We start from the raw sequence: 23,239 nt of genomic DNA, 5'->3' as shown, positions 1-23,239 counted from the left end.
AGCACTTATTACAGTGGATCATCCTTTGTGTTAGTTTATCTTTGCAAGAGGTATTTTTGGGGCCTTATTATGATATTTGTTAGATGTAACTCGGACCTTAAGCAAAATGGGTCTTTCACACTTCACCGATAACCTTTGGGCCATATTCCAAGCCCAAAGTAGAATCTCGGTCTTGACTTCCCAAATATCATGTGGGCAACGAAAAAACACCCCCAACAAAGAGTTTGTGCAAATAGTAGATTGATTATGACTAGGGTTTATAAAGTTCCAATTTACAATTATATCACTAGTAAGTTTTTTTAATTACTCACTTTTCTTTTTAAGTTTAAAATATAGGTTAAATATAAAAGGTATTTGACAAATTTAAAATAAAATAAATATTTATTTATTATATGAGTTAAACAGATTGTGTTAAATGAGTCATCTCGAATTGACATAAATAAATTGGCGTGTCAAATGTGTCTATTGCAGGTCACGCGGGTTGACCTACTTATGACACGTTTCTTATCATGTCACTTTTGGGTCAACCCATTATAACCCAAACCCGCCAAGGCCTAATCTTAACCTGCAAAAACCTGTATCATGTTCGTGAGTTGAGTCAAACATTGACACTCCTATATACCCGAATGGAGATTTAAGTGCTACACAATAGTACGGACATCCTTTTGATGTCTCATATATGTAGTTTGAACTCCAGTACTCCACCTCTCCCATTGCTGCACACAAATCAAATAAAAATACAGTTGTGTTAATGTTAATGACTTTTGATATTGGAATTTCGTAATGTTTTTGTTTTAAACTTTTAATTTTCAGAAATGTCTTCTAGTATTCAAATATAAAAGATAGTAAATTAATTTATTAGATGCAAAGATATGTTAAAACTGATTTCACTAGAGGGAGTTGCACAAATAGTCGTTTAGCTGAGCTTTGGGCCAGGAGGGATGGGCTCAATCTTGATTCAAATCTAGGAATTATGAATATTATTATTGAAATTAATGCTGTCTGCTGTCCAACTTATGAAGAGCTCTGCTTCTAATCATCTTTTTGGAACCATTACTTACGGTTACTGATTGCAGGAACCTGCTAATGGCCATACCTTTGACTTGGATTGACCACATCCTTAGAGAAGCAAACCAGTGTAATGATGCATTGGCTAAGTTAGGCTCTAATATGGACTCCATTTTTGTGCTTTTTTTTTACTACCCACTAAATGTGATGGAGAATTTTCCTGCCATTGACTAGGCAACTACATTTGTAATAGACTGATTTTCTATTTTTGTTTAGTCTAATATATTAGCCCTCTTAACCAACCCCCCACTCCCACTCCCACACAACCCCCCCCCCCCCCCCCCCCCCGTCTTTTCTAAAAATACTAATTTTTGAAAATATAGTTGAGTAGGGGTGTGTGTGCATGCAACCCACGTATCTATCTGAAAATCCAATCCAACTCAACCCAATGCCTTGGGTTTCTTTTACCTGAGTTCATGGGTTAGGTTGGGTTGTAAAGTCTATATGAAGCTTGGGTTAGATGAGGCCGAGTTCTAATTGGCAAAATTTTAAACTCATGTAATCCAACCCAACCCACAATGTTAGGATTGTTGCTGCAAAACAGCCACCCCCTACACCTTACGGCAGCGCGCCACCATCCACACCTCCTTATGACCCTCACAACCTATTAGCATTGGTGATGAGAGTGAGAAACTAATGAGGGAGACAGAGAGACGTTGAAATATATATATACACACACATATTTTCTGTGCTAATCTACAATGCTAGTCAGATTTGATTATGCATTGTAGCTCACATTTAGTTTGGTTGGCTACAAACTAGCTCAATACTGGTTTTACTTTGCTGGGTTTATTACCAAAATTTTAGCTGAACTAACTTGATGACTGATCCAGTGCTAATGCTATGAAAAGCTACAATATTCATCACAAATATAAAAAATAAATTGATGACTCAAACAAGAAGAAATGTTGGCCAAGTCAAGGCGCATAATGCAACTGTCAAGCTGTTTTCTCCTTCAAACAATCTACATAACAGAAATGATCTAGACCTCAGATGCACATATTCCATCTATCAGTTCACATAAACATTTAAGAATAGAAAAGATATTTGAAAAAATACAATAAAAGTTTCATACTTACATCATCAAGATATAATTATCAACAGCCCAGCAACACAAGTAGAGAGAAACAAAGGGAGTGGGGAGAAAGCAATAAGATTCCTTTTCTTTTCTTTTTTGCTGAGAGCATTAGAGCAATGTTTCACACTGAGAAGCCTATCAATACCTAAAGAACTAGTGTAAAAATACTTCAAAAGAGCTCAAGAAATCCCTGGCTTAACATTTTCTTTCAGAACTAATGACTAATGATTGAAGATGTAACCTTGCATTGGCTGCAGCAGTAATAGATTCTTCATCTTGCTTCTCTTTTGCAGCAGCTAGTGCAGAAATATAAGCTTGTCTTGCTTCTTCCATTCTCTGAATCTCTATCTCATCCAGATTATCCTGTTTAAGCAAACAAAAATGTCAGAATTGCATAAGATACAACAGCCAACAAGCTCAATAGCAAAGTCTCTGCAGACTCAAATCAATTCCTTTCAACAACTTATATAGGCCACTACTCCTGAAACTTATTATTTCAATTAAAATTTACCCAGCTTATCATCCTCTAATTTCTCTCCATGACCTCAGAACTCCTTTTTTTTCTTTTTTCTATATTTTTTTTTTCCTGTCTATACTCCATATATCATTTAGAGAATTAATCACAAAGGCCAGCTAAAAAGATACAATGAAGCAGTACAGATATATAAATGCCAGAAGATTCGTAAATTTTTAGCTAATAACATTTTTTTTTTTGGATAACAGAGGGAACCTGCCTAAAGAAGGGCTGAAGAGCCCTTTGGACTCACCTCTAGCCAAACCTACTGACAACTAACCCCACACGCCATAGCCAATTGCTAGGTAATCCACAAGAATTCACCCCTGATGGGCTAAGCATTTATGCTTATGCCCATGATCTAAGTTTTTTCTTTTTAATATGTTTTGGCCCCAAAGGTAAGGGGAAGGGGAAATTCGAACTAATGACTTCTGCTTCATGAGGTGTAGTCCCCAGGTGATTGCGCTATCCACCCCTTGAGCTATTCATTAGTTTATCATTTGTAACAATAACCATTTAATAAGAAAAGGAAAGTAGAGTATATCCAAGGAAGAAAAAAAGGAGACTATGGGCTTACAACATAAGAGAGAGAATCCATATAATTTGGTGTTATGTCATAATCAGCAGTATGAGAAGCGGAATCATTCTTTGTCAAGCTTTCAAACAACAGCATAAATGATGAAACTTCTCCTCGTACAGAGTCAAGATCTTCCTGGAGCTTTTCCACTTCTCTGTTGGATGTCATTGCTTCCCACTGTATCTTTTCAAGTGCAGCTTGCTTGTCTGCAAGCTTAATCTGTGGAAAAGAAAGGAGATATTTTTCAATTTTTTTTCTTTACAAAAACATGCAGCTAGGTATTCTACCTGATTTGTTAGTATATTAGAGCAATTGCATCAATCTTTTGTAAAATTTGCTGTCTATTTTAGCATAAAAACTCACTTTTTCTATTTTACACAGCTACTTCTATTTTTCACAGCTACTTTTACAAAACACCCACATTAGTCTATCCATTCTATAAATTTATTTCAATATAATATTCATTTTTCATTATTTTTTATTACCTCCTTCTACAGTTCAACTTTCTTTCTTCTCTTCAATAAAAAAAATTCAGATTCAAACTATCTCTTTTCTTTGAAAGTACAAGGATTCTACATTCAAAAGGATGGAAAAAGAAACAAATTTATTGCTAATTAGACACATTCAACTGGCATCTGAAACGGACATAATGGACAGAGATTACTCTGCTTAAGCCAATTCACAATACAATTTTCATGGTAGACATGAGAGCAAGGTAAAAGAGTAGACATCAAATTATCTTCCATCCATATAACACATAGTGTTTCAAAATCTTCAACTTTAACCTTCTCCAATGCCTCAACCAATGATTTACTTCCACAAAACGAGCTTGTATTCACCCAGGTATCCATGGATTCCCTTAAAGCCTCAGAAAGTTCAAGTTCTTGATCAAAGCCTTGTATGACAGTAAGAACCACCATCATTGAACCACCATCGTTGATGGTTGAACATTACCACCACCGCCACTACAACCACCATAATACATATAACACCGTATCTAACCCATGTTGAAGCAAAACCCATATCAGAACTCACACCAACAGCAACACAAAAAAGAAATCTAAAAACCCAAATCCAAGGAAATCTCACACCAAATCCACATTACCCAAACTGAAGCTGAAGCTGAATCCCATAATCAAACCGAAGCCAAAACCCAGAACCCATTTCAAAACCCAAATCAAAGCTCAAAAAGAGAAAATTTACTTTGGATTTGCTTCTGGGTTGACAACAGATCCTAGAGAGAGAGAGAGAGAGAGAGAGAGATTAATTTCTGGGCTTCGGGACAAATCAAAGAGAGAAAATTTCTGGATTGGTGAGGAAGAACCAACCGAGAGAGAGAGAATTTCTAGTTTGGGTAGGAACCAACTGAGAGAGTGAGAGAAACGGGAAAAAAATATATATATATATATACACACACACACACAAAGCTACAGTAACTGTGTAAATATACACAGTTACTGTGGCAACTTTGCATATATACACAATTATAGTTTGTCTAATGTGGGTAGTTTTTTAGTCAAAATGTGTAAATTTATGCACTTTTTGTATTATACACCAGCTGGTGTAAATGCTCTTAAACCTGGTTTATTTAAGGGGGTGGGGGAGGGAAGCTCTATTTTTTAAAAAAAAGAATCATATCATAGAACATCAAAAACATTTAGTGCAATTTTAGAGCATTTATTAAAAGATCAAAATTTCAAAATTGTTATTTGCACTTGCAATACAGTCAAGCCTTAGTCCCAAATTTTGAGGTAGGCTACAAAATCTTCAACACAGTCAAGGTCGAGCACATAAATTATTCTCTGCCATTCTAGTCTACCCAAAGTCTCTCTTTGTTACTACCTTAATTGAAATGTTATTTTTACTACTTTTATAATGTTATTTTTGGTCCTCCTCTACCTTTTTTGTACCCTCAAATTGACTGAACTCATTCTCTCTCTGGTGCATTAACCTCTCTCCTCTGAACATGACCAAATTATCTCAAGCAACTCTCTCTCATCTTTTCATCAATAAAGACCATACCTATCTTTAAGCGAATGTCCTTGTTTTGAATCCTATCTTTCCCTATATTTTCTCTCATCCATCTTAAAAGTAATTTAAGCTACACTCATTTTATCAATATGTTATTCATACTTACAATCCTTTGTAAGATTATGTAACTATTGGACTAAAGACCAAGACTGATGTCAAAACTAATATTATAACCTTGATTAACAAAAACCTTCAAGTGTTGAATTCATATTCAACCTAACGCTTCTGTCAGATTTTTTAAGATCCCAATTGAAAAACTTAATCAAGTATATCACAGTGCAACGAAAACATGTCAGACAACTGCATATTCTCTTATAAATCACTGTCGTCAAAAAATAAAACATAAGTCAGCACCCACAACGGTAAACACTTGACAGATTCAATATGCTAGTACAACAACATAAGTAATAATTTAGTACCTTAGCATCAGATAGTTTTCGCTGAGTGGACTTTATTAAAGAGTCCTTTTCCTCAGCCTGCTGTTTTAGTTCATCAAGTTTTGCTTGGACAGCATTCATCTGATTCTTTGAAATCTCCGCAGATTTCAGAAGTTCGTCTTTCTCTGATATTTTCTTTTGCAGATCCTCCACTTGTTCCTTTAACATGACCAACTCTTCTCTGTCCTTTTCTGCAGCCGATGCCCTTGAGGAAAAGGATGAAAAGCTTTCGGCATCAAAGTTATTACTAGCATTCTTACTGTGGTCCTTGTCTCCTGGATCCCTTCTCTTTTTTGTGGGAATGGATTGAGTTGCATTCCTCCCTTTTGGTTCGGTTATCTTCAACAGATAAAAAGAGCAATATCAGCACATTTGATGATCAAAACACAGCATCCATTTGCTGCTGCAAAAGCGATACTTCTCAACAGAACAAACTATATAAACTATGAACATATAGTCAGCCATTCGAATATACAAGGAAAAATTGCAAAACAATTAGAAACAATAAGAAGATTATGTGATGCTAGCAATTATGTTTGTAATTGGTAATCTGCAATTAGCTATAAACTTCAAGGTATAACTAAATTTGATAAAACTTCCAATTATAAATACGATAGAAACCGTATACATACACAGATATCGCTGATAGAGTATTTGTTAAGGCAACACAAAGTATAGAATTATTAATAATTATGCCAACCCTTTGGAAAGACCATGGCTACATATTGGTATTGAAACCTAACAACCAAATGGACCCAATCAGATTTAAAAGATAATTCTCTCAGACCTACTTGAATCCAGGTCTTACTTTGGGGTAGGAGCGAACCACTCCTAGTCCATATCAACAAATTAATGGATGAGTTTGGGTTTCCTAACTGCTAAAAGTTCCCACTCTTAAAGCATTTTCATCAAAATCAAATTTCAATAATCATTATCCAAATATACAACCATATAAAAAACTAAGGGTATGTTTGGAATGAAGCGAGATGCGGGGAGAGGAGTGGAGAGCTGAGGAGGATGTGGCCAGATATTGAATATCTAACTTTGAGGCCTGAATATACTCTTGGAAGGTGAGGAACCTATAAGTAAGCTTTGTGATTGATGTTTTCAATGATAAAGGTTCTTACCGGCATTGAGTTAAAAGATAGGTAGACTTCAGTAATGGGGTATTTACCATCTTCTGGAAGATAGTTAACTTCATACAAGTAGTCTATCTTGGAGGAAGAAGTGGATTAGAGAGATGGACTAGAAGACAATCCCGGTTGTTCCATTATAAGAAGATTTCCACTCTGGCCATCTTCCTCTCTACTTTCCTCTCCTCTCCTTTCCCACCATCTCATTCCATCCAAACATTGGGCAAATGGCTTTTCTCAGACTTCTTTGAGATCTCATGATCAAATTTTTGAGAAAACAAAGTGATCAAATTATTCCATTTAGTATTTTATTTCATTTGGCTAATTTCTCCTCAATTTTACTTGAATTTCTTATCATACTCTATATTTATAAAGTAAGCCTTATATTTCAATTTCCTTTTGTTTTTCTCTTTGCAAAATGAGGTTCTTGATGCTATCCTACGCATGACCACAAAAGATGACAATGCATCTCAAGGATAGAACAATTTTAATATAGATCAACTCTTCAACTTCATTTATGTCATGACCCTTACACATTCCAGCAAAACAACAGAAACTTGTGAAGGTATAATAATTATTATAAAAAAAATTTAAAAAAAAAAAAAACCGATCAACTATATTTATGTCTGCTATGCACAACTTGCCTTTGCCATACCAAGGGGGGCCAAATGTGCATTTCCTAGACACTTTGACCTCATTAAACTTACTGCATTATTTCCTCTTGACTGTTCCACAATAATGATAATAATAACATTCTATACTTGCAACCCATTCTTATCTTAAATCCAACACATTTCTAGACTAAATTCAAACATAAAAAACCCGAATTTCAAATAATTCTACACAAAAGTAAAAGGCAAGCAAGGTATATTTAATTATTTACTTTAAAAAATGTACAGATCAAGAGCAAGAGTATAAAATCTTACTTTTTTGGATAAAGACTCTCTTGAAGGTGTCTTTGTGTAGATCATTGAACCCCGCCGCGTAAACGAACTGCTAGCTTTCCGATCCTAACCAATCCCATTTTTCCAAATATTCAAAAACACAAACAAATGCTCCAACGTTACTGCTAAAGAAACACTCCAAATTCTGAATTTCTTGAAATTCCCAATATTTTAAAACCCATGAAACTAAAAATAGAAAAAACATATATATACCACTAATAAACAAATAATCCACACCCACACACACCAATAATTAACCTTTGCTTATAAAAAATGAACGTATTTCCATTTTTTTGGGGTTCAAATTCTCCATCTTTCAAAATACCCATCAAAGGAAAACCCCTACTTTACAAAACCCAATTAAGGAAACTGCAAAAAAAAAAAAAACAAAAACAAATGAATGAAAATGTTCCGTTGACTTCCTATCCCAATATTCTCGGAAAACAAACAGGAGTAAAGAGAAATCAGAGAGAGTACGATGAGGGACTGGACGAGAGGGACGATCTCGACGAGGTCTTTGAAGAGGACGCGATCGACATTGCTGCCACTTGGAGTTGGAGCGAGTGAGGAGTGAGTTGTTGGGAGGTGAGTCGGGGACGAGTTGATGTTGATGTTGATGTTGTCGTTGTCACCTGAAAGCCATGACTTTGGGTCTCCGAAATTCGGATTGTCTTGCAAATCCATCAAACGCTGCGCCTCAAACATTCTTTGGGCTTTGTTTGCGGATCACTTTTTGTTTATAGAAAGAAGAAGATGTGAATTTTTTTGAAGTGGGGGGAAGAAGTATGAGTAAAGAGTGAGAGAGAGAAAAGAGGGTTTTGATTTTTGAAAATCTTGTGGCTTTTCCGGACATGGATCTTCAACGGAAATTGCACGAAATGTCGGGCTTACGAAAATACCCCCCTTCCATTTTCCATAAACCTCTACAAAAATCAAAAATACCACTAGATGAGGCTTTTTTAAAGGCTCAAAAATATGAGTTTTTTTTTTTTTTTTTTTGCTTTTTTAAGCTTGAATGCAAATCTCACTTTTTTATGTTTATTAGAACTAATTTCAGTTATCCAATTTTGTTTTTCGTTTATTTCAAATTTTCAAATTTCAAGTTTATTTTTTTTTTATTTTTTTTTTGTAGTCGTACTCTGATTATATAATATATTATAAGTCTGTTTAAAAAATTCTATATACAACTTTCATGTTCATGTGTTCAAATAAGTATTTATTTTTCCTCAAAAAAAATTGGGATATTTATCCTACATTGATTGTGTGTGTTAGTGTTAGTGTTAGAGTTTTAGTTCTTATAACCCTAGCTACTACAAAGGTTTGGCCCTTTTGTAGTGGTATTCTGACTATGTAATATATTATAAATTTGTTTAAAAAACTCTATATACTACTTTCATATTCGTATATTCTAATAAGTATTACTGATTCCTCAAAAAAAAAAAGTTTAGTTAATTAAGGTCTTTCTATTGACTTTTGTATTTTGCTTTCCGTTCATTTCAATCTTTTATGTTTTAAGTTTATTCAATTGAAGTATTTTCATCAAATTTTGTTAAATATTGCAGTTAATTATCCATATTTTTTATTTTTTTCAAAATTTTAAATTAAAAAATTCAATTAATGATTGAAATAAAAAATTAACAGAAGCAAATGTAGAGGTCTTAATTGAATAAACTTGAAACTTAGAGGACTAAAATAAATGAAGGAAAAATTTTTAAAAAAAACTAAAATGAATTCTAGTAAAAAATATTAAATTGTTACTATAAATTGCTGAGAATTTTTTTAAAAGGGAAAGGGTTTAAGGTGGCGTTTAGTACGGGAGAATCCACATTACTCTTGACACCTAAATTACTGGGAATGTGATGCCTTGCAATCTAGATGTCTAGGAATGTAACTATGCATATGTTTGGTTTAATTGGGAATCTAATAAGATTTCTAAAAATGTGAGATTATAATGTTTGGTTTATTCTTAGGAATTTTAAATGAATTATTTATTTTTCTCATTCTATCCTTAAATTAAATCCAATATCAAGTTTTTTTTTTATAAATATTCCTCTAAATAAATAATGAAAAACAAAATATAAACTATAAATTGTGACAAATTCATTAAAAGTATAGTCTAACATTTCAATTCCTCCAATTTAGCTGCAAAACTAGGCTTAAAATCATTGTATGCTTTCCATTTAACATCATCAGCCAGTTCCAATAAACACTCAACCAACTTATCATCTTCTTCAGGTGTCCATTGAAATTTATGGGGTGTTTGGTTTGTATTTTCAAATAATAATTTTCAGTTTTTAAACAATATTATATGTATTTCCACACACCTTTTCACCCACACATATATCTACACATGTTTTTAAACAACAATTTTCGGTTTTTAAACACATGTACCAAACGAGCCCTTAGTTCCTTTATTTCCTTCATTGACAGGTTCACTAAATGTATTTTCCATGTCTTTGCAAAAATTGAACATTATATACTCACAAAATCACTACCATTATGAAGCATCCCTAATTAAATTCATGCAATTCATTAAGGAAATAATATAATATTATAAAGCATTCTCAAGAGTGTGAATAAGCTATAATATACCTGGGTTTTCAAAAAAAAAGCTATAATATACCTGGGAGCCCGCTCATAACCCAATAACAGCCTCCACAAACTGCAGTTATAAGAGACAACGTTGCCACAAAATTAAAGGCTGAATACAATAAAATAAATCATACCAGTTAAAGAACAAAGTATCAATAAAACAAACAAAGAATTTACACATAACAGTAAAAGTGAATACTTGACAATAATGAAGGGTTTTTATTTTTTTTCACACGTGAAACTTAAATAAAATTTTGTTAATGAATATATCAACAAAATTGTTTATCCTATTTATGTTGTTTTGGCGAGAAGAGATAAAGACAATGGAAAAGATATTAATGATTTGTTTTACATTTTATTTCAATTGCTTAAATTATGAGAAAAAATGGGTTAAAATGGTTAATTTATAAAAATACAATTTCTTTAAACTTAGGAATATGGATATCTACTTGTTTTAAAGGAAATCCACATTCTTATAGAAGGGGGTTAAAGGGGAATCCAAATTCTTCTGCTATCTAATTCTCTAACGTGATTTGCAACCAAATAAAAGAATTTTTAAACATTTCTAAGAATTCTAAAATATCACCCCGTACCAAACGCCACATAAGAGAATTTGGACAGTATCTTACCCTTCCAAGATTTTTTTTTAATATATAACTTGGTAAATTAAGAGTTTGGTTCTTAACATTTGCACTCTAAGTCAATTTAGTCCATAAAGTTTCAAATGTATTAATTTTGTCATTACACTTATGGTACTGTGTCAAAAAAGTGACTACCATTCAGTAGTAGATAAAAAATAATAATATGGCTAACGATTTTATTTTAAAATATTACTTTAAAAAAACAAAACATGCGAATTCAATGAACGAACCCAGGAATGGGAAAACAAAAGGAAAAGGTAAAGCTATTGAGACCGTTTCTTATAAAAAGCAATAGATCTGGATTTTTTCTTTTTCTTTTTTTAAATCCTTCAATTATTACTGAAAACTGAAAATTGAAAACTGAAAACACTGTACCAAAATAATTTTTAAATGTGTGAATAGTGCCGTGAGTCCCATTTATAATTTTAAAAAATCTGAAAAGTGAAGTTTGTAGGTCCCGTGAACAGTACACAGACCCACAAATGTGCTGAAAAGTCAGCAAAAGCGGGCTACTGTTCATGCACAGTGCATGAACAGTAGCCGCTGTCCCCCTGACCCGTGCATCAGCAGAAGAAAAAAAAAAAAAAAAAAAAAAAAAAACGCAGCAGCAGCCGACGCAGACGCAGATAATCTGTATCCAAACCGCACCTTAGTATTGCAACAACAATCTTTGAATTATTTCATTAAAAAAAAAGCTACTTAGGGCCAATGTAGCAATAACACAAAAAAAACAAACGAGGTGGACAGTGGACACCAATAAAGGACCCAGTATCCACCATTTCTTTCATGTAAATGTGGATGTTGGCCTTGATCTTGAGAATTAAATCAAGAAATGTTAATAAATATCTTAAAGGCATTGGTTTTTTTTTTTCTTTCTTTTTTTGAGGGATTAAAGGCATTGGTTAAAGAACTATTTTTAGAAATATTTTATGAGAAAATAATAAAATAATTAATTTTTCTTACAGTTTTTTATATTTCCTATAAAAGTTATGTTAAAAACTATGGGTCTAAATTAGGCCTAACGTCCAGTAACACTGGAGCCGTTGGTAGTGCACTGAAGCCATTATGACACATGTCTATTTTTGAATATGTGCCATCATCCAACTGAGTCTAGTGCACTACTCCAAAAACTTTCTTAATTAGTTTATTAACAATTGCTTTAAGGGCATCTTTTAATAAGATCCTTAAATCAATTAATGAAAGAAGTAAACAATATACTCCCTCCGTCCCACTTTATTTGTCCTGTTTGAAAAGTTAAACTTTTTAAGGGAATATCATTTATTATCTTGTCTGTTTTATAAAAATGTATAAGTTTATAAAACTACCATTAAATAAATTTATCAATTTTTAAAAAAAAAAGTTATTCTTAATGAGGCAACTAAAAAGGTGCCCAATTAGATTGATTTTTTTTCGATTTCTTTTCAAATAGTTTTGAAAATAAAGTAGGGGTATAATAGGAACATAAGTAAACTAATAACTTTTATTTTTAGAAACAGAACAATATTTTGGGACATCTCAAAATGGAATAAAGGACAAATAAAGTGGGACGGAGGGAGTAATTAAAAATAGTCTATGAACAATGAAAAGGAAACAGCAAAGTTGGAATTTTTTTTTTCTAGAGAGAGTCCAAAATGATTTCTTTGAGAGCAATGCGCTGGTTAAAAACCCAAATTGAAATTACTAAAATCTCCATCTCTCTCTCTTTTTCTTTCAACTTGTTTTTTCCCTAATGTGTTCAAAATATTTTTAAAACACCAAGAGTTACTTATCCTCTCTCAATCTCATGCCATGTGATACATCTTGTATTTAGTTGGATTTAGTTGGCTGAGTGTTTTTTTTTTAAATAAAGGACACATGGCAGTTTAGTTGTAAAGTGTGTGTGTGTATATATATATATATATTGATAACTCCATTAATCACATAAGGGATTAAATTGACATATAGTGTAAAGGCTAGAGACCATTTGTAATTTACCTTATATAATTTACCTTAGATGATATTTTTTAGATTCTCCTCTTAAAATTCAGCCACGTGGTTTTTTTTTTTCATTGTATGAAAATATTTTTTTATTTAAGTAGCCACATGACTGAATTTTAAAAGGGAAACTTAAAGAACACTACCTAAATATTGTACCTAATTTTTGTCATTTTTTTTTATATAAGATAGAAATTCTACTCTAGTATAATCTAAGTGTTTATGTATGTGAAATTCTCTTCTAGAGATTTAAATCTCAACTCTTGCCTCTCACTTCTCAAGAACTTTGTACTTGTAAAGTGATTATCGTACCAAAGATGCGCAGTAATCATATAATTCTATACTTGAGAGGGGGGATATGAACATTAATATTTTCATTGGAAACAATAGGTAGTGCTAATAGCTACAAGATTACTGGCAAAATCCTTCACTTCTAATTCTCACAAATTGGAGGAAGAAAGAACAGGGACAAAAGGGTTCCATTTATTCTTTTAGTAACCATAACACACCATACAAACAGCCATAAGATGGTTCAATCTACCTGACCGGAATATATGAGGGGTATCCTAAGTCTTTCTTTTTCTTTTCTTTTTTTTCCACAAACCTTAAACTTTCCCATGGGTAATGGCTTTGCATCTTGAGGGCATCAAGAATTCAATGATATTTCAATATACGTATATCTCGAATGGAAAGTTGGATTCCAATGATACCCTCTATCGCGAATTGTGAGCCGAATAGTCCAAACAAAAAAATAAATTCAACGGAAAAAGCATTGCAAATAGTGAATTAGGCGGTTGAAGTGCCAAATTGCATGACAATCCAAATTTGGTACTTGAAACAAAATTGCATTGCAAGAAGTGCCAAAAGGCACAAGTTTCACCAACAAATTAGGTGGTTCATGACTTGGATTCCATGAGCCAAATCCGGACAACATTTTCCCTCCCCTTACATGCCAAGTTGGCACAATATCACCATGTAATTTGATAATTTAGGAGCAAAATTCCTCAAATGCGTGAATTGTTTTATCCTTGTCCAAAATTTTAGTTTTGTTTTAACAATTTTTTAAGTACAATTAGTTAGATATTGTTCCTTGGAAAATTCTTAGGTAGTCCAGGAGCATAGAGAAATGGTGCTCCCTCCTCTCACATTCATGGTAGGCCCCACCATGCATTTAATGAGCGGGTTCCACCATGAATGTGAGAGGAGGGAGCACCATTTTTCGTGCTCCGAGAGTACCTAAGAATTACTCATTGCTCCTTAGATTTGCTAATTAAATTCAACTATGCCGTTACAACAATGAATTTAATTCTTATTAATGATGTGTTTGAATGGAGGTTGAGGAGATGAGAAAATTCTTACAAACTCCCGGAGTATGAATAAATGATACTCCCTCCTCTTATATTTATAGTAGACCTTATTATGAATTTAATGAGTGAACCCTACCATGAATGTGAGAAAAGAGAGCACTATTTTTCGTGCTCCAATTAGGGATGTCAATGTTCGACCCAACCCGCGAACCCGACACGGGTTTTTTCGGGTTAGGGTTGGGCCTTATTGGGTTTGGGTCATAAACGGGTCGACCCGAAAGCGACACGACAAGAAACGTGTCATAAGCGGGTCAACCCGCATAACCCGCAATAGATACGTTTGACAAGCCAATTTATTTGTGTCAACCCGAAATGACCCACTTAACATAATCCATTTAACTTGTATAACAAATAAATATTTATTTTATTTTAGATTTGTCAAATACCTTTTATATCCAAACATATATTTTAAATTTAAAAAGAAAAGTAAGTAATTACAAAAATTTACAAGGGATATAATTGTAAATTGAAACTTTACAAACCCTAGGATCTCTAAACCCTACAAACCCTAAACCTCTAAACCTTCTTATAAATATTTATTTATTTTTAATTTCAGCCGAGTTCCAAGGATATTATATTTTTGTTGAACTATGTTATTTTATTTTTGTTAAATTATGTTATTTTGAATTTGGGTTAAAGTATTGCACTTCTTTTGGAGTGTAAAGAACTTATTTCTAGATGAATGTTATATTTTTGTTTAACTATATTATTTTGAATGTGGGTTGAAGACTTGAAGTGTATGCACTGCTTTTTAGGATGTAAAAAAAATTATTTTTAGATGGATGTTATATTTAATATTATGCAGATTAAAATGGGTTGTGTTACATTCATGTCAACTCAACACGACTCATTTGATAAGCGTGTCAAATAGGTTAGGTCAGGTCAGGTCAACCCGCCTTATTAACAGGTCGGGTTAGGGTTAAAAGATCATGACACGATTATTAAATGGGTCAGGTTAGGGTTGAGCTATTTAGTCGAATACCCCTACCTCGACACGACACGAACCCGACGCGCTAACCCGAATTGACACCCCTAGCTCCAATAGTACCTAAGAATTATTCAAGAAGATGAGAGATACAGGTGTTTCATTAATCTTGTTTGAATTTTTAATTTTTTACTTTTTAAGGAAGGGGGCCTAAGGGATTGAGGGGTTTAGAGTTGAACTTTTTTTTTTTTTTGATAGTTTAATACTTGGGGGTGAGGCTTCGAATCCTAGATATGTCCGTAGAAAACACAAAGTGGTTTTTTTTTTTTTAAATTTCCTTATATAGGGAGAATTTGGAGGGATATGTTCCACTTATATAATTTTTTGAAAAATTATCATATTTGCCCTTATATTGTCATTATATATATTTATTTAAAATTAACAAAAAGAGATATAATCGTCAATTTATATGATTACTTATCATTTCCTCTATTTCGCACTTGAATTTTTAAAACCTTCAAAGAAAAGGAAGTGATATATATTAGCCTCGCATTTAATTTTTGGAGGGATATGTTCCACTTATATAATTTTTTGAAAAATTGTCATCTTTGCCCTTATATTGTCATTATATGTATTTATTTAAAATTAACAAAAAGAGATATAATCGTCAATTTATATGATTACTTATCATTTCCTCTATTTCGCATTTGAATTTTTAAAACCTTCAAAGAAAAGGAAGTGATATATATTAGCCTCCCATTTAATTTTTACAACATCTACTTGTGAATAAATAAACATTTCCCTTCTCTCATTCTCTTTCTTTCTTTTGGTGAACTATTCCCTCCCTCCAAAGTAACTTCCAAACATATTGTAAGAGAAGAATAACACATTTCGTGTTGCAATCACATTGGATTAAATTGAAGAATTTTAGGTACAATGCTATATAGAGTTGTACCTAAAGTATGAATTATTTTTCCTACTCATATACAAGTAAAGTCAAGGCACAACTTTTTTCTTTTTTCTAACATCATATATTACTCTCAAATGATTTTTTTTTTTTTAAATATTATTCACCAGTAACAACATCCATATCATCACCTGTGAGAAGAGCAATACATTCAAATTCTTATCCAAGTTTATGGCTAAAATCACTTTTTTATTTTACAATAACAACTTGACAACTCGCAATTGTCTTTTTTTGGTAGTGTGTGTAGACTTATTGTTGTGAGAATTATGAGAAGTGTCTCTCTGACTTGTTGGCACAGAACACATCTGAGGTGACAGACGCAAAGTAGAAAAATTGGAAAGAAGTACCAGAAAAGAAATGACAGGAATAGGAAACCATTTTCTGTTGTCAGACTGACATTTAATGCTTTGAACCGCCTTTTTATTACACGGTTTTGGCGTTGGCCGTTCCTTGTTGCATTGAAAAATACTTCATTTTAATACCTTCTACATTGTACTTGCATCTCTCTCAACACGTTTGTGAATGACTGAATGTTATTTCCTTAAATTCCTTTGGCCATGTAATTTGAGATTGTACTAACCAGGTTTACGCATGTGCAAGGATTGCGTATCACACAGACAACAGGTTTGTGTTGTTTCTGAACAAAGTCAAAACCTTAAAGGTAAGTTTGTGCAGTCATTTATTTTAGTTATTCAATTCCAAAGCTTTTCATGCATATTATTTTATTCATATAGAATCTTTATGTTGTTCATATATGTATTTTTTAAATTGGGCTTTTCTTTTCTTTTCTTTTTTACATTTGTCTTGGTATATTTATGAAACTTCAGGCTCTTTTTGATTGCTCCGTGAGAGAGAGAGAGTGTGAATATGTCGATTTGGAGATCCATGAAAACGTAAAGCGTTTCTAAACTCTTCCAATTCCTCTAATATATAACAACAGTGGTTCACTAGGATGAGTTTTACTTTTTTAGATGAAAACTAATTCATAAAATTATAAATTCATAGCTTTACTTTCATTTCTTTTCTTCAGTTTGTTTGTCAGTAATAGGTAGTTATAAACATAATTACAAGGAGGAATAATGGAGGATGTCCTTTACAGACTGTTGTTAAAAGTGGAACCTTTTTGGTGAACTCTTTCCATTAAATTAATGGACGAAACCCTTAGTTTAATGATCTCGAAAATTTTAGTAATGGAGATAAAGAGAGGCACATGAATGTTTGATCAGTTATGTATTGGTGTCCAAGCTGATTGCCTTTTGCTTTGGCTGAAGGAATCCTCGTGCGCCAAATGCCCAATATGCTGTTTCTTTTATTTTCTTGGTGACAAATCATTGTTGGTTCTTTCTGCAGAATGCAGAAGAATTCACACTCTGCATGTTGAACCTAAGTGGCTTGCCACAATGATAATGATCAGTATAAATCAAACAATTAGCATTGAAAGCCGGAAGATTTATAACAGCTTAAGAAAAAAGAATATTTTGTATATAAAAAAAAAGAAATAAGAATATTTTACCATGTTAAGTTTTCAAATAAGATGATTATTTATAGATCCCATAATGCAGTTCCTTCAATTAGGTGAACAGTACTTAGATGATTATTAAGTTATGTAAGTGCTGGGTTTAAGAAAATGGCTCTATAATTGCTTAGTTTAATAAAATGGCTTTATTTCTTGTGCCTCTGATTCATAAACATTTGGATTGTTTAGTTGCCTATGGTAGGGAATGGTCATATTGATTAGGGGCAGTTCTTTATTTTGATTAAATATAGCAGATGTTTTGTCCTTTCTATTGAAGGAGCTGACCATTCATATGAAGGCACAGCAGACTGTGATAGTAACTAGATGAATCAGAGTGAGTATTGTAAGTGATCTTGAGCTGGATTTTTGACGAGATTGGGAATATGCTTTGATGCCTACATTGAGCGAGCCATAGACATCTGCTAGAAAACTGTGTTTTGCCTGAAAAGTACTGTGAGCATTGGTTACGGTTAGAGATTTATTTCCAGCTTACATTGAAAGTGGAGACTAGTATGTGTCTGATCTAATCTTCCATTAACTTTGAAATGATATCATGCCTTGACATTTCATATTGGGATATTCATTCCACAGCTGCCTGCAATTTATGTAGATGCATTTCTAATCTATATTTCTATCTTGAATTGTAAGTTCATACAAGGATAAAATGTGAAAATTTGAGTAAGCTTTCACGGTCTTGGCATTTATGAGCAAGAAGTCTAACTGTGACATGGAACCTCATATATAAAACTGATGATAGTTGGTAGACTGAGTTTTTCTATGGTATCAAAGCACCCTTTTCAAGTAACATTATGCATGCCTTTCGGCGAAATGCTATTTACATATCACTTTTGTGTCACTTATCAAACACTGAGTGGTACATATGCTTTACATGCACCCCAAGAGAGCAATAATCCAATTGCCTTTCATATAGGCTTCAGTTCATACGCAAGGCCAAAGGATACCAACCCTTCTCACTATGTCACTCTGTCTGCGCCCACTAATGTGGTATTTTACTGTTTTTGTAGGGATTTTATGTTACGGACCAAGCTGTTATTTTGATTAGATTTCTGCAGTACATGTTCTATTATATGAACCTTTGAACCTTTTAGCCTGTAGAACACTTTTTCACTATATCTTTATGTCCATATGCTTTTGTAATTGCAGTGCTTGCAAGGTGACAAAGAATCTGGATGCAATTATATAGAATACTATTCTAACTTTTTTCTTTTTAGTATTGGGAATACATGCACCTGGCAGATGATGAATCCATGTCCTCTTCAACTGTTGCCTATAAGTCTCATTTCAAGTCCTTCAAATTCAACAGCAACAGTGGGGAGATGAGAGGATTGAAGACAAACAAAAAGACCAGTTTAGAACTTAGAAGTTCAATCATCTCTGGCCTGAAAACTGAATGTTATGAGATGGATTCAGATTTACTTCCAGATGATTGTCAGAACAAAGATGTAGTCAGTAACCCACCAAAATTCAGTAGTTTTATGGCTTGGAAAGATTCAGGGAATACAGGGAACCATGTAGCGCACAATTCTGATTGTCCTAGAGACTCAAAAGGAAGTGAGGAAGGAAAGAACCTTTACACCAGAAAGAGTATAATGGAGTATGAATTGCCAGAGCTGGATGTTTTCCTTCATGAGAGCAGTTATCAGTTTCTTAAGGACATTTGCATTGACAGCCGAGTGTCTTCTCAGGGCAAGTGTTTGGTTGAGAATTGTGAGTTGGACCATAATAGTATCTCTTGCATGCTTAACTCTGAAGCGGATAGCAATGGTGAATTAACAGAAGAAACACTAGACACAGCATCATCTGCTTCAAATGGGTCACGATGTAGCACTGACAAAGACTGCAATAAGGACATAACCAAGCAGTATGGTTCGGAGGACTTAATTATGGAAGGTGAAGTAGATTTTGATGCGAGGCAAGATATTTCTGATCATTTCACGAAGAAGATCATCCCTAGAATTCTGCTCCCTGTTAGAGAGGTAAAATACCACTTACTCTCACTCTCACTAATTTGATCCCCACAATCATATGAAATCTGATTGTATCTTCTTTGAGATTTATTGCCTACTAAAACAGTTTCACCTTTTTGTGAGTAGCATAAATTATCTTCCTTAAAAAGACAGAAGTTTCCTAAGAATAATTTATTCACCAGTCCTGGTAGGTGATACCCTCATTCTAGGCTATTGTTATCTTGGCTATCTTGTTTTTTGGTTGTGTGAATGTGTGATTCCCATGAAGAGAAGATTGCAGAATGTAGAATTTTCGAATTTTAATTTTATAGGCTAGTAGAAACCGCTATTTGGATGCTCAGAAAAGAACGAGTTACTGGATTCATATCAAAGATTTTCTGTCCTGCCATATGCAATTGGAAAAGTTGAGGAGATTGAGCGCTAGGTGGCATGCCACTGAGGATAATTGGCCTCTACTTTTAACATCTACACTGAAATTACCCATACGATGGAGCATAACTTAAAGCAACAACAGGTGAAAAATCCTACCAATGTTCTGATGAACGCTATTGTGATTTATAGTTTCATGCTCACTCATTAAAAAAAAAAAAAAAAAAAGAAGCTCTTAAGGCGTTTTCTCAAACTCCTTTATTAGTTAAAAAATTAGTATCTATTTATCAGTGCTCATATTTATAATTTGCAAATTTTGATTTGTTCCCCCTTAGTAGCAGAGTTTCCATATGTTGCTTATAATTCCTGTTCTACTATCTTAAATCATGATCCGCGACGTCTCCTCAGAAATTGCCTCAATAGAGTTATAAGCTGGTTCCGATCTTTGAAATTTGTGCTTTACCAAAGGGAGTGCATAATCCCATATTCGGTTTTAGGAAGAGTTTGTCTTTGTAACATAATCGAAGAATTATTTAATGACTAGATATGTATTGCTTACTAGAGAACATTTTCAGTCAGTATTTTATGTTAGATTGGACTATTACAGTGTGCCCTAAAAATAAAACAACATTAACATTGTAGTGGCACCCTGAAAAACTATTTACAAACCAGTTATAAACTAGCAAATACGTTTCATTTTGCTTCAGTTTTCTTTTGGTTTAGGATATCCTTCACTAGTTGAGTAGGACACGCTGGCCAACTGGCTGAGGCTACCTAATTTGATTATAGCGTTGCTCAGATTACCTGCTAATGCAGTGTTGTTCTAGTTGTTTTTCGTTTGTTTTTTCTCTTCACTTTAACTTCTCAGTTGGTATTTTTAAATTCTTGACCAACAAGCACCCACTTTACCTTCTGATCAAAACGACCTGCTGAAATGGAGTAAAGCGCATGCTCTTGCCTATTTTGTACATATTGGGGTAGTTGCAATGAACTGGTTGTGATTATGCATCGTTATAACATTTACATCACCTTTCTTGCCATAGATCAAATGCCAACAAGGTTGGATGGTTTTGAAAATCGTTAATTGCAGTGCAATTTCCCCTTCATGAATGCTAATGTTATAAATGTGAAGAAATTGCAGATAGATCTTGAAGTTCTTTCTCAAAAAAAAAAGAAAAGATTTTAACTTTCGATAACTTGTAGGCTCCAAGTAAGGAAGCAGGCTTGGCAAACTCTATGGTATCATCTACAACTGAAGCAATTGATCCAAGCAAGACATATTCAAGAAGTGAGGAGGAGGATGAAAATATCACTAATAACCTTGATTTGGCTAACACCACAACAAGCACCAGAGAGGAATCCCATCAATGTGCAGCTTGTCAACAGCCTCCCCAATCTGGCAGTGTATCTCATCGGTCAACTAGCAGCAATGCCAGTTCTCATTCATTTGCATTTCCCATGTAAATTCCTTCTTTTATGTTTTCATTTTTTTCACACATATTGTTCTGTCTTTCAGTTGCTGAGTTTGGCTGGTTTCTGTTTTACATATACATGGACAGATTACCTGCTGAGTGGACCGGCAGCCCAGTAAGAATGGTAAAAGCTGATGGGAAGCAATCACAAAAGCACAGACGTTGGAGGCTATCTTTTCCCTGCTTTAAATTTTGAATATTCTATATTCCTTGGTGGCTTTCTTAATTTATTATGCTTTCTTTTGTTGTTCTTTTGCTCTGGCATTGGTGCATAGTGTGTCATACAGATTATGCATCCCTTTATGATTTTAACATAATAGTGGTTGGAAATTTTACCTACTTCTTGGCTAGAGTTAACAAAGGTTAGTCACAACAAATAGCAAAGCTAAGTTAGGTATACATAATGCATACAAGATATACGCGGTTTGGCAGTAAGCCTGCATTCATGGGTTGAACTCTGAATAATCTACTATAATCATCAAGTTATAATGGTCTTCTACTCAAGTTTTATCACATATTTGAGCTCACAACAACAAACTTGGAGAAAAACAAAATTACCTCAAAAAGCTTTACTAAACTGAAATTCACCACAATGAAATTTCACAAACAAATTGTTGAAAGAAACCCTAAACACCTTATAGACACTTCCTTCAATAGGTTTCAAATGACAAATGGCCATGGAATGAGGAAGAAATCCCCACACCATCCCCCTATCTCTCACCCTCAAAGAAAAAATTCTAGTAACTTAAGGACTGTTTGGTAAGGTATTTTGAGCAACATTTTTTAGTATTTAAATAATATTACACATATTTTCATATAATTTTTTCATCCACATGTATTTCTAAAAAATACAAATAATGTTATTAGAACAACATTACCAAACGGCCCCTTAGTTTCTATGTATGTGTTGGAGATTCTAGAAACATTGTTATAAAAGCTTTGAGAACTTGGAAAAAATGTTTCATTTTCATAAAGTCGGTTTGACCGTTATTTAAAAGGTCCAATAGGGTATGTATATTGGACCCTTTGAGACAATTAAAACTCTCAAACAAGGCCTAATATATAGGAATAATTTCTTAGTATTATGAGATTAATGTTTTTTTTTCTTGTATATCCTACTAATTTTAGTCATGGTATTTTTTTTTAAGGATTATTCATGATATTAATAATAATAATAATAAAAATAATAATATGGATTCTCAAAAAGAAAAAAAAAGTACTAATAATAAATACAAGAATAATAATAATAATAATATTATTATTATTATTGTTGTTGTTGTTGTTGTTGTTGTTGCTTGGGATTCATACTAGGCAGGTGAGTACATTGTCACCTACTCACATGCCCAGTTCCTACGAGTCTCAGTCTTAATTCGTTCCTATAATACTCCAACAAACTTATTATAGACGTGTGTTTTGAATTGGTCCAATTGGAGGATGTTGTTTGCGAGTCCAAATCTTCTGTCTCACTTTTCCTGCTCCACTTTATACTCCACCAATAAAAACTTGCCACGTATTCACCGCATTAATTAAATACTATCATTAATTGACTTATTAATGCTACCGTTATTAATTAATAGTATTATTTAATTAATGCGGTAAATACGTGGCAAGTTTTTATTGGTGGAGTATAGAGTGGAGCAGGAAAA

At 33.4% G+C, this 23,239-nt stretch overlaps 2 protein-coding genes across 3 annotated transcripts; one reads left to right on the top strand and one right to left on the bottom strand.

Annotated features, from left to right (window-relative positions):
- Positions 1-458: 458 nt before the first annotated feature.
- On the bottom strand, positions 459-8,713 carry LOC142630432 (protein MICROTUBULE BINDING PROTEIN 2C). Of its 2 annotated transcripts, XM_075804429.1 has the most exons (6): positions 8,260-8,691; positions 7,765-7,848; positions 5,688-6,044; positions 3,238-3,456; positions 2,388-2,509; positions 459-716 (listed from the first exon to the last, which is right to left on the bottom strand). In XM_075804429.1, the coding sequence occupies exons 1-6, from the start codon at positions 8,485-8,487 to the stop codon at positions 674-676; spliced, it is 1,053 nt and encodes a 350-aa protein (XP_075660544.1). In that variant the 5' UTR covers positions 8,488-8,691; the 3' UTR covers positions 459-673. The 2 variants fall into 2 exon arrangements, with proteins under 2 accessions (XP_075660544.1, XP_075660545.1); XM_075804430.1 differs by lacking the exon at positions 459-716 and having other exon boundaries at positions 1,975-2,509; positions 8,260-8,713.
- Positions 8,714-16,835: 8,122 nt separating this feature from the next.
- On the top strand, positions 16,836-21,899 carry LOC142630192 (uncharacterized). The gene is made up of 4 exons (XM_075804155.1): positions 16,836-16,909; positions 18,997-19,761; positions 21,325-21,581; positions 21,681-21,899. Exons 2-4 carry the CDS (start codon positions 19,009-19,011, stop codon positions 21,787-21,789), a joined length of 1,119 nt encoding a protein of 372 aa, XP_075660270.1. The 5' UTR covers positions 16,836-16,909; positions 18,997-19,008; the 3' UTR covers positions 21,790-21,899.
- The last annotated feature ends 1,340 nt before the right edge of the window (positions 21,900-23,239 follow it).

This window comes from Castanea sativa, chromosome 4, assembly GCF_040712315.1.
Source record: "Castanea sativa cultivar Marrone di Chiusa Pesio chromosome 4, ASM4071231v1".
NCBI classification, from domain to species: domain Eukaryota; kingdom Viridiplantae; phylum Streptophyta; class Magnoliopsida; order Fagales; family Fagaceae; genus Castanea; species Castanea sativa.
Note: the sequence above shows the minus strand (reverse complement) of the source record. Positions and strands in the feature narration are given on the sequence as shown.